Raw genomic sequence first — 19,772 nt, 5'->3', positions numbered from 1 at the left:
CAGAAACTGGCAAAAGTAGGAATTCATGCAACCCAGTAAATATACGAGAGAGTTTTGGATTAAAAAGATTTTTTTTTCCATTTGTAATTTCCAATGGTCACAAAATCTGCGTGGTAGAATTTGGCTTCCCTCTAAAAATCAGTTTTTCCCACACAGCACTGCAACCAAGCAAATACGTAGGAAGTGAGAGAACGTGACCAACAGTGAACCTCCAGCTCAGTTTCCAAACTTATCTTTATGCCAGTGAAAAGACAATAACAGCAGCGACACGTTTTTTCTTCATCTTGTTCTTTTTTTTTTTACAAACCTAGCACAGTCTACGAAATGCAACGCAGACACCAACAACAGATACAGGCCAGGAAAGTCAGAACAAGTACCAAGTACAACTTCTCTGTTTCTTACAACGAGCAATTGACAAGGAAAATGGAGAGATGTGTCAAGCAAATCGTCAACATACAGCAGCAGCATGACTGCATGGAAGTGAACATATGTGGCCTTGTGTAGAAAAGCATGTGAAATATCACTGCTGTTGGTAAAAACCTGTTATCTTTGAAAATATCGCTGTTTGTTTATGTAAAATGTGCTTTTCCAAACATTTACAAAAGGGTTTCCCAAGCTCAAGGATGGAAAATTTTATACAGTACAATTTATTTCATTGATCCTGATATAAACATGAAAAATCAACAAAATATATCTTGCAAGGTTTTCACCTAACAACAGCAATATTTTAGCACGATGAGGTGATTTTTGTGAAACAGTAGTAATTCAGTCTCAATCTTCTGCAGTGTAAAATCGAGTTACGTTCAGAATCGGCTTCCTGCCAACTACAGCTCTACTAACCTTCTCTGCTGTACAAGAAACGTAATGAGGAATGTCCCAAAGACCCCTTGGTTCAGCAAGGAGATAAGAAAGTAGTGTTACAGCAAAGGTGTCTTAAAGTTCAACATATTGCATTTCATGTAAATCAATCACCTCTCCTGGATGTTAGAGACCCCTGGCATTGGTGCAGCAGCAGCAGTGGGCGAGGGCGTTAGTGTAGCGGTGTGTTGAATCATCCAAAGTAGTCTGGTCCAACAAGTAAAGAGCACTGGCACACTGCTGAGAAAAGTCTTTCAAATATTTGTCCGATTTGAAATGAATTCCTGGAAGTCCAAGAAGAGAGTCCAAGTCAGTCAGAGTGTCTGCACCAGCACAGGGAACAGCAGGGACAAGTGCTCGGCCCCTCGGATCGGGAGTTTGTGTGTGGTGTAGAAGTGTATCACCTCTGGGATGGTGTCAAAAGGAGGGCTGTTCTGTCCCAGCACATACTTGCCGTCTTTACACTGAGTGAACTTCATGTGCATGAAACCTTGGCAGCTTCTGTGGGGGGAGAAAACAGAAACAGCATGAGAAAATGATAAAGCCAGTGACAGAACAAAAAGAATGACATGAAATGTGGAGCACATAAAACATCATGCATCAACACATGACAGTGAAAATGAGCACATGAATCTAACAGTGTAACACACTGTCACAAATTAGCAAGGGAGGGACGTTAGGATGGATGAATGAGTGGGAAACACAAGCTCAGAGAAGAAAGCAAGCACCGGGCTGTGAAAGTGGCTTATAGCTGAGAGAACGACACTGGCCCCTCGCCTTTAAAGTCCAAACAGGCATGACAGGACTTCCCCTTTAAGAGCCAGCCAGCCAGTCATGATGTATGTCTAATTATAGAAGCAAAGGGAAAGACAAGGGCTGAAACTAGTCACCATAATTGTCATTGTTCTTGTAAACCAAATTAAATTTAAAGAGCAATGCAACCTAAACACTCTCTGTGACTACAAAGAGCCAATCAACAGGCAGTTCACGATCGGCCCACTAGTCCCCAGAGCTCAGAGTCAGATGCGTCAGCACTCAAGAGTTGACTGTGCTTTCATCCGCTCCTGTTTGTTGTAGGGGACTCCGTATCTCATGGTACATTAGATCCTACTTTATGAACCTCTTTCATAAATATTTATGTTGGTTTAAAGCTGCCAGCCCTTTCTGTTTCAGTGCTGACTCACTTCAGAGTGGATCTTCATTTTGTCAGCATTAAACAACCTTCGTCTTTCCTTCCATTGTTCATATCATGATCTTAAAATACTCTAGGCGTGGTTCACTTTTTCCAAAGAGCGATAACACCACAATGACAAAAACACATGGATGCTTTTATGCAGGCTACACTAACATCATGACTCTGTGTCACTACAAACCAACCTGTATACTCACAACACCCTGATAAAGAGCATGAAAAGTCTTGGTTATTTCAAATATGGGCTTATTTTCATTCTTTTGCATAGCTTCTCTATCTGTGATGATAAAAACAGGGCAAGAAACACAAGTAGTTGAGCAATTAGCCAGGAAACTGTGTGACTGAGTGAAAATGTGAAAAGGAAGTTCGAGGTCAAACTGATAGATGTTCATATATTTGGACAATAACTTCAGCATTCACCTTTGTCTTTTCAGCAGTAACTTTGACTAACTTTTGTTTGAAACCCTAATTATTGCAGTATTTTGTCTGTTTTAGCTCATTTTAGTAATATGATGTTCCCAGATCTCAGCAATTAACAGTGTGAGTACAAAGCTATTATTGCTGATAGGAACGGAGAAGATACACTGCTGAACCCCAAATTTCCTTTTATGATGATTGGAGACTGAAGAATTTCCCTTCGTAATGTGCCAGGATATTCTGTGATGTACACTCTAGTTCACAGAAGACCAGCTCCTCTTTGTAAACAACACAAAGTACAGTAACATTGACAGATGTAGTTTCACAGGAGACTTTATCTTTTCCAAACCAGTGCCAGTAGTGACCTTGGTATTTGAATAAATGTGCCAGTGTGTGTGTGTACGTGTGTGTGTCCGCTCTACTGATGCAGATGAGCAATGCATGAGCTTGTTTACATGTCAGCACAACACAGTGACACTCTGCGCCTCCTTCTCCCCTCTCTCCCTCCAGCCCTCTCCCTCTCCACCTTCCCTCCCTGATTGTCTTCTTGTGTGGCCCGCAGAAGGTAATTCATATTCATTAGTGATTATGGGGAGGATGATGTGTGCACTGAAGTGTGCTCTACCTGCCTGATTACCACTTAGATGGCCCTCTGGGGCCCAGGAGGAAGGCCGTGGTGAGGAGGCCAAGGAGATGGGGAGAACAGAGGGACGATGTGTGGTGTGAGGCCGGGATGATGGATCATGGTAGTAATTACAAAGGAGAGATCTGACCAGATAAGCAGTATTGTGCCCTGCAAATGAGTGCTGCTAGAGGAATCAGAACTGCCATGATCCTAAGTGATGGTGGAGCAGAGGGAGGGTGAGAGAGAGAGAGAGAGAGGGGTGAGAGACAGATGGAGAGGTGTGGGAGACTGAGATATGAGATTGGTAGCTCAGGTGGCTTCATGCACACTTCACACACTCCTCAGTCACACATCAAAAATTTGAGAGGTGTGCAATTAAATTGTAGCGCTGAATATCTGAGAATGATATTAAAGGCGCTCGGGTGTTTCATCACTTGTTGTGGTAGGTCAGCTAGTGTGTGTGTGTGTGTGTGTGTGCGTGTGTGTGTGTGTGCCCACGTCTTACCGTAGGGACAGGGAGTAGTCAGAGCGGTTGGTCTGACTGTTCCTCACCAGGTAGCTACACTCCTTACACAGCGTTAGCAGCGACTCTGCCTCAGAACGAGACAGTGACCCGTGGTACCACCTGACGGAGCACAAACACACATATTAAGATATTATACAAACTGGAACATTAAGTGTGATTCCAACATACTATGACAACTTTTGATGCACAAAGTCGCGGTGGCAGAAAGAAATCTTTAATCTTCCGTTCTCTCAGTGTGACAATCATGACTGGGACGAATCTGGCCTCTATTTGCATATTTGATCAAATGAAAGTAACAGCGTCGTGGCTGTGTGGATTCTAATATTTGCACTGGAGCACAATGAGGATGCTCTTTCTACCAGCACACAGAATATTCAAACAGATAAAATCAGCTGCAACAAGACTCTAGAGTCAAGAGTCTGCAGACATGTGAGCAGCTCTGTGAAGCTGAACTTTGACAGTGCTGTGCTTTCAGTTACTGTACTTCCTCATAAATTAAAGTGAAGATCAAATTAAAATTTTACTCTGAGGGCTCACCAAAGTTTTTATTAGGGGATGAACAGTTATTAAGATTGATTTGATAAATTATCGAGTATAATTTTATGAGATATTCGTAGAAATGACTTGGCCAAGTGCTCTGAATGCCACAGGTTGACAGTGATTTTGCTTCTCTGTTTTAAACAGAACGAAAAGAAACCACAAGGCTCGTAACAGCCCTTAAGAGATCATCAGAAAGTAATGGGGCAGAATAATCAACCACCATCCTCAAGTCAATTTCTGCATGTGTGTCGTATGTGTGTGTATGTTTATGTGTGCTTAAGAGGTGTCATGCTTGGATTTCATTAGTAAAATGGCCCTGTATGTGCATAGAAACAGCACATAAATTACACCAATGATGTCTGAAATTACAAGACCAAAGTAAATGTGTGTTTTTAATGTTCTGACTTAATTAGCTCTCATTCTAACCTTTCGCAATTCTGTAAGCTTGAATGAGTGCTGCTTAGCTGAAGCACATAACTGTTTTGCTTTAATGTGTCCACGCCCTTCACAGATTAAAGTCGTGCCAAAAGAAAAAAAAAAAATCAGCTTTTGGCCTCACTGTGAAATGTACAGCTCCACTCAAACATATAATCAAAGCCCAACCTTTACTCTCTGATAACATTGTACGATAAACTCATGTGTGTTACATCGGAGACATGTATAGAGATTAATACTATATGCTAATTGCATTTACATGGACAAATAATTGCACATCCCAGGTTTGTCTGATGCATGTGAACTTCATAATTTAATCCTATATTGCAGTGACATGTGCCTCATTATACTTGATTACACCATATGTACATATTCAATCTTACACATTAGACTTACATAGTTACATGTACAAATACAAGTCTCACTGCTATTTTTCTTCTAAGACAAGACAATTTCTTTATTCTACATTTTACTCAAAGCAAAGGGAGTGCTCAGTCAGCATGTGAGCCTCTCAATCGGATTAAATCTTAACTGGACTGTGGCCTTTAGTCACAAGAAGTACAAAAACACTGAAACTGATATATGCTTGTATGGGTTTAATAGAAGACAGATACATACACCTGCTTCTCCAGAGGCAGAGTAGGGTCCACTCTCTCCCCGACCATTGTGAGGCCTTCCGGCGGCATTCGAAACTTCATTCCTCCTCCTGCCAGCGGGCTCGACCTGGGCCCCGGAGGTCGCAGCTTCTCCGTGGGTGATGAGGAGCGGTCCCACTCTGCACCATCAAACTGCACTGTTGGCAAACAGGGACAGAGTCGTGTTATTTAAGTGCTTAGATGAAAAGGGATAAAACCTCACAGCCAGAACTGGGTAAACATCGGACGTCTGACTATTGCAAAATGATGCATGCAGCAAAAAGATCTCTTGCACTGGACGACAGCAGGACAGACTACAAAAATGTCAGCATGACCACAAGGAGTTGGCGTGTTCTCTGCTTGGCACTGATGCACTTCCAGTACAGGACAGTATATATTGACTATACTGATTCTATTCTGAAGCAAATTACATGGACCCGCTGAAATATTATTTGCCCCTTTTATGCCTGAGTTTGGTGAAATCCAATCCAAAGAACGTATAATTAAACATTAAGCGCACCACAGCTCTACTAAGTATCCTGATATAATCACAGCAGACATCCTAATTTACAGAGAGCTTTCCATGCTTGGTTAATGCAAGGAAGGGAAAATGGTAAGAAGAGAAAGCTTCAACACCCAAAGCTGCAACAGGCAAGAACAGATGCAGTTAGTGGGAGTTCAGGGTGACAGAGCAGATGTTGGACAACGGTTTGGGTCACGGAGGTCAGAGGGACTACATGTGTGTGTTTGGGGTGATTAAGGATTGCAAGGTAAGGGGGATGATGGTGTTTAGGGTTAGAGGGCACCTTGCTCTCTGACGGGGAGCTCCTCCTCCAGCTGACCCACAGGGGCAGGCCAGGGCAACTCCAACGACTCCCTCATTTCTAAAAGCGGGGAGGGTTTGGGAAAAAAGAGGAGTGAGAAAACAGCAGATGGGTTTGAACACAGTTAACGGAAGTGGGTGGGTGATGAAGTTGGGTGTAAGATTTTAATGATTTAAAGGAGGAGCGAGTAAGTGATAAATGAGGATGTGGAAGAGGTGTAAGTGAGTGGGAAAGGTGGTGTGTGCAGATGACACACGTGGTATCATGAAATGTTGTTAAATACACCTCCTGTCCTGAAGAGAAATAATATACTCCACCTCCTGTCTCCTTGTTTCATCCCACTCTATATTTACATTTCTTTACCAGACGAGCTACGATCAAAGAAAACAAAGATAGAGATCGGAAAGGAGAGATCAGTGGATGCATTATTTATAGACATCTGAACAAATACACTTCAAGAAACTGTCTCTTTGCCGTAAATGCAATAATAACAAAATGTGACTTAATGTGCAATGCAGTGCACAGTGTAACAGAGAAACTGTGGAGTGTGGGGGCAGAATCATGCTCCATTCTCTGCCCTACCTACAGCAGGAGAGCAGCAGAAGGTACATTGTGAGACAGAACTGAAAATAGCTCATTACTATCTACCATGGTAGGCAACTATCTACTGTAACAGTCATTACTGGAGCCTCACACACACACACACACACACACAATATGCGATTTGCATATTTCACACTGTACATTTAGCTCCTGCTCAATGAGGATTACAAAACAAATAAAAGGAAAAGAGGGGTGATGTCTTAATGAGCCGACAAATCCAAAGACCCCCCCAGGCCCACAACATCAAAGGCCATTTGAATGGGCGTTTGGAGAGAGACCCAGGTTGTATATACATGCCTCTCTCCCTCCCTGGTTAATTATTGAGCAGGCAGACACACTTCGCCACTTTCCCTGGCTCTCTGTGAATTATTGATGCATGGTGCAGTACAATGGCCCCATCTGGAGCAGGCCGCACCTCCGCTGAAGCCAGGATTAAAGTGTGGCCTGGCACCCCTCAATGGGAAACATGCACGCAAGCACACAGGTCTACAAACACATAGCGACACACACACACACACACACACACACACACACACACACACACACACACACACACACACACACACACACACACACACACACACACCATCACTGCCACACTCTACTGCCTGTCTGCTCGTCACCACATCACATTTCACACCTCTAATTCTCAAGCAAAACTGACAGGGATGCATGGAAAAAGGGCTGTAAATGAGAAGCGCACGAAATCAAGAGAAGAGTAACAAGATGGACAGAGAGCAAAGACAATTATTATTTTGTCTTCATTTTAAAGAGAAAGATATTTTTAACAGTACATGTGTTTCTGACATCCATGTCATTTCTTGATCCACTCACAATACATTGAAATGATTAGCATCACTCATCTACACACCACTAGGGCCTGGTCATTTGGACCAAGCTACTGCTAATTTACCTGATTCCATTCACTTTGCACTGAAGCTGTAAGTAAATCCCTGACTAGACAACTCAAAGTTCACCTTTGCTGTGATGGTGTATGATAAATATGTTGCTAGTCAGTTCACAGGTCTTATATGAATAATGCCACCATCTAAATCAAAATACACAGTGGAAGCAGGTCTATATTTATTACAATTCCAATGTGCTTCCTGTGATTTTGGGGGGGGATTCCTCCTAAACCTGCAGACTCTACCAAGCTGAGCAGGACCAGTGTTTTTATCTGTTTGCCTAACTTAAAAATTGGAAGCTCTTTCCAGTGCGAACACACACAAACATTTATTTTGATTCTTTGGGGACTTTACATCGACTTGCATTAATTTCCTAAATGTTAACCATAACCACTACTTGCCTAAAACTAACCTTAACCTACCCCAAACCTCAACATTAAACCAAGACTTAGTGATTTACACATGGCCCCCGTGAGGAAGGCCACAATGTGAGTGTGTAAATAGGTTTCTGGTCCCCACAGTGTGAGTAACACACAGTCATAGCATGTCACTCACTAACAGGGAACATCTGGCTCCCATTCACATCCAACGGTAACGTGTGGGTCTGTCATAGACTGAGGGCCGTTAGTGCTCAGCTTTGTTCTCCAGCAGCAGAACAATGAGACACACTAAGCAGCTTAAGGACAAAGACACGACCACATCACTGCTCACAGCCTCAGTTCACTACGTTACAATCTGCATCACTGTATTTATTATATATGCTAGAACAAAAGTGTGTATCTTTCCTTTGTTCTCTCTCCCATTTTAACGCGAACAGGTGACAGCAATTCAGTCATTAGTGATCTGCCAAAATCTCCCATGTGCCTGGTGCCTCAACTACCTGTTAACAATTAGCAGAAAATAGATGGGGGGTGTGGGGGGCAGACTAGATTGGCCAGACTCGACTGGCATTTCTGTGTTGCACAGAGCACACGTTGCCTTGGGTGGCAGCTAACTGATTTTTCAAACGCACCAGCTGTTTTCTGTGTCCTCGGAATAAAGGAGGAGCAGACAAAGACGGTAGAACAGCTTCATTAGGTCCATTAATGAAGACATCTGTTTTTCAAACAGCCTTGGCATCCCGTCTTCTCGACACACACAAAGACCTTCTGCTGGGCAAAATGGCCCCCATAAGGACAGACAATTACCACCTGATGCCATTATGCCACTGCAAGGAAGAAAGAAAACATGCATTCACACAACATCCTTTTACACAGTAAGGATTCACATTTTGAATTTAATCTTAAAAGCATCACACTTAGCTTGACAGTCTTTTCTGTGTATTCATTTTCCAGGCATTTATTACATCCATTCCCCAATGGCTTCCTGCTGCTCTCCCCGTCTTTCTCCCATGCTTCTTTTGCCTATCTCCATCTAAGTGGGGCATTATCTCGCTTCCCATATTCCCTTGCTCCACTCCTCAATTGCAACACTCTTCTTCCATCCATCTCATACTGGTCGGCAAGAGGGAATCACAAAGGACATGCCTTTTCATTAATGTCAGTAAAGGTTCATGAGGAAGAAGAAAGAACGTCAGCGAGGGGAAGAGAGAAGGGGCATTAGGAAGAAATGTGACAAAGAGGGGGGAAAAAAAAGGCAGCAAGGCTGAAAGACAGGGAGACAAGAGTTCTTCCACTGAGCCAGTAAATTAATGAAGAGGCTGGTCAGATGCCCCCAGGGCCTACTCAGAGTGACAGAGAGCAGCATCACACCAGAAGGGGTAATTTAATTTTTCCTTTTTTAAATGTTTGCACAAACACAAACACAAACACACACACACACACACACACACACACACACACACACACACACACACACACACACACACACACACACACACACACACACACACACACACACACACACACACACACACACACACACACATCTAAGCTCTTACAGGGACACACACTCAGTCCAAATACACCTTGTATTGTCCTGTTTAGAGCAGGACATCCACACAAAGCAGAAGCACATGAGGTGTCTTTGCAAGCTATGCTCAACTGAGCTTTTGCATTGCATTAACACTTTAAAGCCTTCAGCATCCAGCCAACAGTGCTGTTTTCATCAGAATGGATTTAGAAATCTACTGCACTGGATACATTTGAAATTCAAAACTATAGGATCACAAGAATTCCCCCTATAATGTCTTTCTGCATTTAACTAATACTGTCCCCAAAAAAACCTTTCGCCACACACACATTCATACTGAGGAGCTTCCCTGTTCAGCCCCAGTCTTTTGCAGCTGCCTAATGAGCAGCTGCACTGGAACAAGTGGGGGATAAGTACTTTGCTCAATGGCACCATAATAGTAATTGCAAAGGGTGGCAATGTTATTCATTCACCTTCCCCATCCAGATTTCCAGCTGATTTGCTGCTCTCGTCACGTGTCCACTCACTCACACACACACAGCCATTATATGCATCATATGTCTCAAGGCTCCTGTAAAATGTAAAATATGAAATACCTGAAACACACAATCATCTGCTGATTAGGTGTGGCCATCACAGAGCTAATGAGATGGTGCCTTTCATTAGCTCACTAATTGGTCCTCAACGGCTCCAGGGCCTATCTCTCACTGCTGGACCCTCTATTGACTTTCAGGAAATAATGACTTCTGTAATTCACGCTGCATCGCAGTGACTGGTGACAGCTATCGAACATTGTAATTAAAACCTACCAGAATAAAAGGGTCCTGTCAGGTCCAACTCGGGGGCACTCGGTTGGACATGAGCGGGCACACCCACACTCACCCCGACAGAGTTGACCAACGTAGACCTGCCCCACCTTTCCAGTGGAAAACAAATCAAAAGCTTTGGAGGCAAGTTTGTTTTTGATAGTTTACAATATTCACCCAGGCTATTACATTCAAGCAGGGATACACTGTGAAAATCACACTCAGAAGCATTGTTATGAATACAATGCACCCAAATCCATATACCATCTATCCTCCATTTGGGCCAAAATGCACATAAACCCTTCTCACACTTAAATTAGGTGCCTGGTGATAATCAGTGCCGGAAACCTAGTTGAGAATCCGTGTGTGTGTGTGCGTGTGCGTGTAGGTGATGATGAGGGGCTGCTGGCATGCTGGCAGATCGCGATTCATCCCCTTGCTCCCTGTAGTGGGTTATCTGAGTGAGTGTGTCACATCCAGGGGGGGGGGGGCTGTGCGGACAGCCCTGTCACTGCTGCTGTGATGGTGTGTCTATGCGTGAAAGAGTGTGCCTGTGTTAGTGGATGACTGATTGCACCCTGCCACAGTGGCCATGACTCCCCTCCTCTCCACTTGCCTCACCCTGACATAGCCCCCGATCATTAATTCCCCTCAACGCCCCTCCCCTCTGAAGCACTGGGCCTCCACAAACATCCATCGAGCTGCCAACAAACATACCATAACCTTGGACGGCCCTTACTATTTCTCCCCAGCTAGTTTTCACTACAGTCTCTCCCCTGTCTATCTCTCTCACTCAAACCTCCTCATCTCTTTTCTCTCCTCTTTCCATCTTTTCCATCTCTCTCGTTTCCCCATCTCTTCCCTCCCTCGCATGTGGGCTGTGCCTAGCAACGCTGAGAGGGTCTGGGAATATGGATTAAATGTGAGAATGGAAAATACTGTTTGTGTGTTTACACTTCAGTGCTTTGGTCTGCTCAGACAGACACAATGCCAGCTCAGAGTGCTGACTCCAAATGGAAAAAACAAGGGGTCAGACAACTCAGTGCACAGGCGTTTTCCTCCACTGTGATCTCTAATGGTGCTGTAAGAGCTCCTCTGCAGGAGTCCGTACTGTACGTGGCACAAAGAGGAAGGTCCCGAGTGCAATAAAAACCACTAAACAAAACAAAACAGAACGCTAAAGCAGGATTAAATACTACGCAGGTGATAAGAGGTGATACCGGCTTTTAAATGAACTGTTGTGCACCTCTTGTTGAAATCATCTCCACTCACAAATAAGCTAAGGTCTCTTTGCTGCTCTTCTGGTTAATGTGATTTGAGCATGAACAAACTGAATAAGTGTATGTATGTGTGTGTTTATTCAGATAATTGTGTGCTGACCATGACTCTTTTATTAGCCTTGGATCGGTCATGCACACATAGCCATGTAATTAACTGGGGGGTGGGGGTGTCAGGCTCGCAGGAGGGGAGGAGAGGAGGAGAGCGGGAATGGAGAGCACACGAAGCAAGTCTGATTTATTATCCCATCACCTTGACCTTGGTGACTTGGAGATGCAGCTCAATTAAGCCAACTTGGCCTGGTATGCTTTACATTGATCCAGTCCCAAATGACCTGTCATTCTGGTTCTGTTTCTCTTTCCCTCTCTGCCTCTCTTACTTGCACTAGGCTCTCTCTCTCTCTCTCTCTCTCTCTCCAATTATATTCGGTAGATGGGACATAATGGGATAAAATGCGACATGCACTGTCAGTGCAACAAAAAAAACCAAAAAAAAACATCATTATCATGCACAATGCCAAGTATTTTCACAATATTGCAGATAACATGCTGATTATAAAAGAGAAATGAGCCTTGGCTTCTGTTTGTTCCTCTGCTAACCTGATCTTTATGATGACAGCTACTGTATCTCTGCGCCTCTCTCACACACACACACACACACACACACACACACACACACACACACACACACACACACACACACACACACACACACACACACACACACACACACACACACACACCTGTCTAAATTCAGATGAACATCTCACATGTTGTTGTGATGATGGTCTGTCATATTTCTAAGAAGATGTTCAAGTGTAGTAAAAGCGACAGAAAGGTGTGTGTCATTTGCACGGAGACGATGGTGGGAGAGACACTACATTAAAGGTCAGGACAGTAAGATGAGAATTTCACCATGTAATATCAGCAGCAGGGCTCAGTGTGTGCTCATGGGAATACTCTGACCTTTGCACAGCGATTTCTGGGCTTAACAATTTTCACTAATTCTATTGAGTGACTGCTTTAAGAAAGGCAGGTTTTTGTGTAATACCTTATGGTTTCTGATTAACGACCAGAAGCTCCAGGAGCTCAGGAGATCTCTGTACAGTAGGTGGTAGGGACTCGTGCATTGCTTGGCTTAAAGGCACTTTAATAAAATGGAGCATTGCCAGCAAAGGAGATTAAACTGGGTGTTTTGGTAAAAAATGTTTTCTACTACACAGCTGTGTTTAGTCTAAACCGCACAACCCCAGTGCTTGCCAAAAAACAAACAAAAAAAAACAAAACTATTTTGGGAAGCTTTGAGTATCGATCGGGCCTGGAAGTAAAAGCCAGAAAAAAGCAACAAAAATGAGGATTAGTTTAGACAATGATGTGATTCACTGATGTTTTAAAACTCTGGCATCTGCTTTGTAAATTAGCAGTTTTAATATACATTGAATCAGCAGTTTTATAAAGCATGACTCAGGAGCTCAACTGTCTAAACATTGTCTAAATGTATTCTAAAAATGAATTTTGACATTTTCAGAACAGCTGCCATATATTTTCAGCCTAGAAATCACAACATAGATAATTGGACCTAGATTTGTAAATAGGCTTAGTCAGTCAGTCAGAATATGATCATTATGTTTCTCATTACCTGCAAAAGCTTTGGAGATATGGTCCTTTTTCCATTCCCAGGGTTGGTCATACTCATCGGCTGGCCGCTCATCATCTTGTGGCAGCCTGTTGCTCTCCTTGCTTTCCTCCTGAGGTTCTCCATAAACCAAGCCCAGGCGCTGGCCTCGATTATCTTCGTAGGGGGTGTCATAGAGCTGCACCCCACCCCGCACCCGTGCTCCTCCTGGTCCACGCTGCAGCTCTGTTAAACCAAAGGCAAAATAACACAAACTCATATAGACGCAGGCACGTCAACATTCAGGGATGCACCTGCAACCAGTCTGCAAAAAAATGTTATCACGTAGAAATAACATTTGCCAGTAATAATGAGATTAAACACAAGACAGACATTATTCTGCACTACACGGTAACACAAAACGCCTGTTGAGCTCTGACATGACTAGAATTTGAGGAGAAAGACAAATGATGTTTGCACAGCTTGCTCTGGGCTCAGAATCTCATATGGCAGGGCTTAAAAAGGCCTTGGGCTAGATGCTGAGTAGCAACATATTAGACAACCCATCCTCCCTCCTCTCGCCTATCCTGAATCCCAGCATCAATCCACTGTTAGCACAGCTCACAACAGCACCCATGGTCCCTTCTTTTAACATTTTCATCACTTTCCCAGTAGGTTGCAACCAAGAAATGCTTCTGAGCACCTTTAACTGTTATGTGGAGTCAAATATGGCCATGAGATAAAAGCCTAAGACTATTGACACAAGCTGGAGGATGAAATCTGGTTTCTGAATGCATCGATTGAAGCCTCTAAGCTGCAGCAAAAATCTGCAATCAGCAGCGGTGTTTTGATAAGTTGACCTGAAAAATATCCCCTTAGAAAAAGCAGGTGGTACAGAAAAGTGAAAAGTGGAGAAAACATGAAGGAGTATGAATATTTTGTGTCCACAGCCAGCAGCCCCGTCACAGAGATGCACTCACGTGAGAAGGAAACAGGAATAAATGGAAAGGTTCACTGGTGAAAGGCAGAGTAAAACTTTAACCTTCATATGACAAGACACTGGAACTGGGCGGCTCTGTAGTCACCATGGCGACCGAATGGAGGCCCTAGGGAAAGGCTCTGAGGTTATGAAGAAGAGGGTGGAGGGGCAATGGAGAGAGGAGGAGGAGGAGGAGGAGCAAACTGATGTAGGAAAAGGAAAGGGAAGGGAATCACGGAGGAAACCAGGGAATAAGGAGGGCAAAAGGAAAGAGTGTGTGTGTGTGTGTGTGCGTGCGTGTGCGTGTGTGTGTGTGTGTGTGTGTGTGTGTGTGTGTGTGTGTGTGTGTGTGTGTGTGCGTTGGGGGGGTCTGTCAGCGTTTGATGCTAAGTCATTGAGACAGAAGAACAGCGGGGATGAATGCTGCTCTACCTGTGCTGGGAACCAACTGTGTCAGAGGCAGCTTGGAGACAGAGAAGATGGCAGAGAGATAAAAACAGACATGGAGGAAATAAAATGAGAAACTCATAGGAAACATGATAGAGGGAAAAACAAGTAGCAGGTAAAGAAAATGGCAATTTTACAGAAAGGTGACAAGGACTGGAGATTGAAGGAAATGACGATGGGGAGGGCTGCGGAGTGTTTAGGCAGACAGATGTGTGTTAGAACTAGAAACAGAGAAATAATCTTTTATTCTCATGAACCAAACACAAGAGTTAAAACAAAACAAGCATTAAAGGTGTTATTCCACCTATGGTGCAATCTAAAAGGCATGTGTCTTTGTGAGAAATAATTTCCTTTCTGATCTCAAAACAGAGCGAGAGACGGACAGACAGACAGCCCTGGAGTGACAGGCTCAATTCAAAGTCAATAAAAGAGCTGTGACAATGCTTTGCCAAATGCTCCACCATCACTGCTGTGGATGTAATCTCTCCAATGGCTCCATCCAGCTGCAGCGACAAAAGATTTCTTTTTTTTTTTTTTTTTTTTGTAAGGTTTCTCAGTTTGAGCAGAGAATAGGACGTTTCATCTACTTAACGCTGAGATTATAAACTTCACTTGGCCACCAAAAAGGCAGAGTAAGTGACAACGGAGAGAGGACAGGACATAAAATTCACTGAAGGACAGATTAGAGAGACAGACTTTCCTCGGGGCTGGGTAGAGCCCTTGAGACGAAGAGAGAGAGCAGTCGGGGGGGGGGGGGGGGGCTTTTACACTAAATGACTGAGACACACCAGGGAGAGTGCAGGGGAAAGGGGCAGATAGAGATGTTACAGGAGCAGAGACAAATAGAAAACGATAGATGTGAGCTAGCCTGTGAGGGAGAAAACTGCATGGTAGGAGGGAAAGTCCGAGACTGGAAAGACTCTCTAAAGGGGCATTTTGTGTGGCTGTGCACTGACCCAGCTGTGATCACCTCAGAACACAGTGAAGGGGACAGTTCTAGCTGTCTACTGCAGAACTATCTACTGACAAATTTACCAATTAAACAGAAATTTACTAAGCAACACTAACACCAGCTCTTTGTCTCTATAATACAGAAAATATGGAAATAAGGATATTCAGTAAATTCAGCAAACATGTTTCATTACAGCAAAAAAGACAAATACTAAAGAAAGTCACAGTTATTCATAAAAAACGCTGACATATTAAAGATCATTGATGAGATAATCTTATTTCATGATAGCTACATATTTTATTCATGGTGTCATTTCGCGTGCCTGAAATGCAATATGATACCTGATATTATGAATTTACCCCTTCAGATTTCCATTTACTCTCATAGTACAAAGGCAGTCCTTGTATGGGTTCAATACAGGTGAGTAAAAATGACAGAGATAACCAAAAATGAGAAACTAAAATACATAATAAAAGCAATAAAAAGAAAAATGACAGGAACTTAAACATCATACCTCCTTTGATAAGAACGTGTTTCACTGAAAGACCATATTAACGTTAACTGATGTTCAGCAAGAGTCCACTGACCTGTTATGACCCTCTGGGCCTCATAAGGCTCCATGTAGCCATTATTTTCAGAGGGAACAGGTCCCAGATCTGCTTCTGGCCGGTGGTCCAAGCGAGCGTCGAATGGGTCAGAATAATCCGTGTCCCCCGCCAGGGGAGCAGACGGCACCACCTAAAGGACAAAGAACACATTTACTCTGGAGGCAAAATGACTTTAGTTGCAGAATATTAACTTCTTCCCACGGGGAACCATAATCCTTGACATTTTTTTTTTTTACTTTGTAAAGAAAAATAATCATTTTGATTTTTTTTTTTTTTTTGTCTTTCAGGCACATAATACACAAAATAGCTAGAATCTATAGACTATAATGTGCTATAATGTGTTTCATCCAGCACAGCAGCAAAAAGCTCACATCTTTAAATGAAACACTTGAATAAAAGCATTTTAAAACCTGACTGTTTTCTGATAGTCTTCTGATAAATGCTAAAGACAGATAATACCTTATTCAAGACCCAAGATGGAGAATGCAGCTCAACACTAAAGCAATCACAGCCCAGCTGAATGATGTGTTAAATATATGTTTGGTTACAGACAAAATGCTTCTGGAGTGTCATCAAGACACTAATTAGCACCTTCGGTTTGCAGCAGCACAATACCACACCAATGCTGTGTATATTTAGATGCTACACAATATAGTTCCCGCTTTCAAGCCTTAAAGAAGAATCTATATTGTGCCACATTAAAGTAAAGTTTTCTATAGCAGGAACCCATCCTGTCAGAAAGGACAGAGAGTAAAGAGCGAGCTGGTTGGTCGGTGGAGAGCATTTGTTCCTTTATGCAAGCGCAGGAGAAAAACAGTGGTCAGCTGGCACACAGACAGCTACAAAGGCAGCCATATGGTCTCTCACACACACACACATACACTCAAACACACACGTGCACATATCTACAAAGACATACACCCTTTGGCAAAGTGCTCGTGTCCCTTCTCTCGCTCCCTCTCTGACAAAGAAAATCACTCTAGCGAGGCTTGCGAACCACATTCCGGCTAAATATGCACACGCCCTTGCAAAATTACATCCTAATCCCATGTTGATTCTGTAACAGGTTATCTATCGATGCACAGGAATCTGCAATGTTAATTAGAGTGCGGATGTTCCCACAAACCCTGGGAAATTAATGAGAGCAGGAGGAGAGTGGGGTGGAGAGGGAGGGCTATTGACTTCAGTTAAGACTATTACTTCAATCCACTTCATGACTTTCGCACTTGTAGCATTTTCCATGAGTGGAGTCATGGATTTAACTGCATCACTGAAAACCCTGAAATACTCCTCGACTTACTCAGCATATGTGAGCTGAATTAATGTGAGAACCATTTGCTTGTAAAACATTTACTTCAGCTCTCAACATCTGCCAACTCTGTATGTTCTCCACAGAACAAAGAGCACGCCTCATATGGCCAGGGAAGCACCGCAGCCGTGAGGTGACAAACAGCACTAAAAAGGAGAAATTATATCTCCCTGTGGCTCTTGTCACATCAGCATAGGTCGTACTGTATATGGCCCCTAACATGTGCTCGTGCAGGGGGTCTCAGCTTGAAAAACCAAAGCCTATTCATTATTTATGGAAGGACATAAACTCATGGGACTGTGACGCTCTCCAACTTGACGGTCCGCTCAAGCCATCAATAAATCTTTTCTCCACCTATAGCAAATTTATGTGGCGCGTGGGATGTAATGTGATTTACGTAAACAATGTCTATTTGCTGCAAGTCACTTGCTTACGGAGTCTGATCAATAAAGCTGCCACTGTGATTGAAATGGGATGAAAGAGAGGTGGGACGGTGTTTCTGTTTTTTTCATGTGTCTTCCCTTCATCCTTTCTGCTCGCTCCATTTCACAAGTCAGGAGCCACATTAAAATTTTAATTTGCAATCACCTACTTTCTGCTCAGTATATCCGCAAAGACAAGAAGCAAACGGGAGGCTCTTACAGGCTCTTGCTGGTCCTCTAAAGAGATGGCACTGAGGAGGATCTTGGTGCGCCCCAGCTCCTGGGAGTCAACTTTGATCAGTCTGTGTTTAGGAGACTTCACGTCCACACTGGAGGACTTCATGGGAGACCCGTAAACAGGTGTGGCAGGGTCTGAAGTCCCCGACTCTCCCCTGGGCTTGTTTTCAGGGTCCTCATAGGGGTCCTCGAAGTCCAGGTCCCTCTGGAGCCGGTATGCTTTGAGGATCTCACTCTCAGTGTAGTCTGGCGTGGGCGGCTGTGGAGGGACCTTCCTGCTGCCAAAGCTCAGGTAGTCTTTCAGCCACTTGGCCATCACGACTCTGCTTCCAAACGAACTTGTGTGTGATGGATAGTGCAGGAGGCTGCAGGGGACAGACAGGGACAGACAGGGACAGACAAGGGGGGTTATTATTTACTACTTATTTCAGATGAGATTGTGTAACCTCTGAATTTGCTCCGTGCGTTTGTGCTTCGCTGAGAAATGACAGATTAAAACTCTTCCTATTCTCAAACAGAATTAATCCACAGGTCCTGACCCCCTCACAATATTTAGTCTGGAAAACTGTGTCACGGACTCACACGCAGTGTGGGTTTACATTCACCCAAGAGACACCAACTGCACCATTAGCTGGGCTTTACGCACGCCTTTTGTTTTACGCGGGGAGCAGTAACGTCTGGCATCTGGACTTTGCCCAAAGGCTGCAATTACATTTCACACCCCTGCATTCAAGTCTGACGTTAGCACGCTGATAAAATTGGAAAGACAAAGACGAGGAAGAAAAATGTTAAAGTAATATGGTAACAAAGAAATCGAAGTTGTATTAAATTCAAGCATCTTTTTTTTATTATTTTGACCAAGATAAAAACACAGTAAGTTTAGAATCAACGCAGGCTCATCCGGAACACACTAAACGCAGCCCGAGAGGAAGCAATTTCTCTTAAACTTTTCACCAAACCACTGGATTTAAACCCCAGTAATGTCTGCGCTGCGGTGGCACCCTCACTTACCAACGCTGATCAGTCCTTCAGCCACTTTGGATGCTTTATTCCGCGTTTCTTCATGTCGATTTGGGCACAGAGCAGCGACAAAAACCTTCCTCTGCTCACGCGTTTTATTCCCCAACAGGACAAGAAGAAAGAAAAGCAGCCGCTGTTCTGGAAACAAAACAAGAGCACTGAGATGTATCAGAGTTCCTGTGGCGACGGAGGCAAACGTGCGAGTGAGGAGAACTACAGCTCCGACAGAAAGTCAACCGAGCGATTAGAGGGGAGGTGCTTCATTCCCAGTGGAACAGCCTCCTATTCCCTTTCGCAGTCAGCAGACTGCTCATTCATTTAAATATCTGCACATCACAGAGGCTGCAACGACAGACATGTCCTCTGTCAGAATCTCAGCAGCTCCAATGTGCACAAAGATGTGCATTATTTATCTGCGTGACATCACTGGAGGTTTTTATAGTCTGGCTTCAGTGGGGTTTATTTTTATGATTTGGCTTTTTCTCCTAAAGGAACGTAGAGACTAACTGCAAAACAAAGCCCGAGGGTTGAACTAAACTGTTTTCTGCTTTCTCTTAAAAGGGTTTGGTGGAGGAGGGAAATCCCATCATCCTTTGGGCAACATGAGCAGCCTTGTGAAGTTAAGACAG

The 19,772-nt window shown here is 43.6% G+C and overlaps 1 protein-coding gene across 3 annotated transcripts; it reads right to left on the bottom strand.

Moving 5' to 3' along the window:
• Positions 1-626: 626 nt before the first annotated feature.
• shdb (Src homology 2 domain containing transforming protein D, b) lies at positions 627-19,329 on the bottom strand. Of its 3 annotated transcripts, XM_026305452.1 has the most exons (9): positions 19,135-19,329; positions 18,107-18,488; positions 16,135-16,285; positions 13,194-13,415; positions 6,035-6,112; positions 5,212-5,386; positions 3,598-3,717; positions 1,263-1,359; positions 627-1,142 (listed from the first exon to the last, which is right to left on the bottom strand). In XM_026305452.1, exons 2-9 carry the CDS (start codon positions 18,437-18,439, stop codon positions 1,113-1,115), a joined length of 1,206 nt encoding a protein of 401 aa, XP_026161237.1. In that variant the 5' UTR covers positions 18,440-18,488; positions 19,135-19,329; the 3' UTR covers positions 627-1,112. The 3 variants fall into 3 exon arrangements, with proteins under 3 accessions (XP_026161237.1, XP_026161236.1, XP_026161238.1); XM_026305451.1 differs by having other exon boundaries at positions 627-1,359; XM_026305453.1 differs by lacking the exon at positions 6,035-6,112 and having other exon boundaries at positions 627-1,359.
• Positions 19,330-19,772: the final 443 nt, after the last annotated feature.

Source organism: Mastacembelus armatus, chromosome 4 (genome assembly GCF_900324485.2).
Source record: "Mastacembelus armatus chromosome 4, fMasArm1.2, whole genome shotgun sequence".
Lineage (NCBI taxonomy): Eukaryota > Metazoa > Chordata > Actinopteri > Synbranchiformes > Mastacembelidae > Mastacembelus > Mastacembelus armatus.
The sequence above is the reverse complement of the archived record's forward strand: the minus strand, read 5'-3'. Positions and strand labels throughout refer to the sequence as shown.

Excerpts from the sequence above, each read along its gene's own strand:
- shdb (XM_026305451.1), bottom strand. The coding sequence starts at position 18,439 with ATGGCCAAGTGGCTGAAAGACTACCTGAGCTTTGGCAGCAGGAAGGTC. Across the intron at positions 6,113-13,193 it reads TATCTCCAAAGCTTTTGCAG|AAATGAGGGAGTCGTTGGAG; the intron begins GTAATGAGAAAC and ends CCCCGCTTTTAG. Across the intron at positions 3,718-5,211 it reads CTGCCTCTGGAGAAGCAGGT|GTGGTACCACGGGTCACTGT; the intron begins GTATGTATCTGT and ends GTGCTCCGTCAG.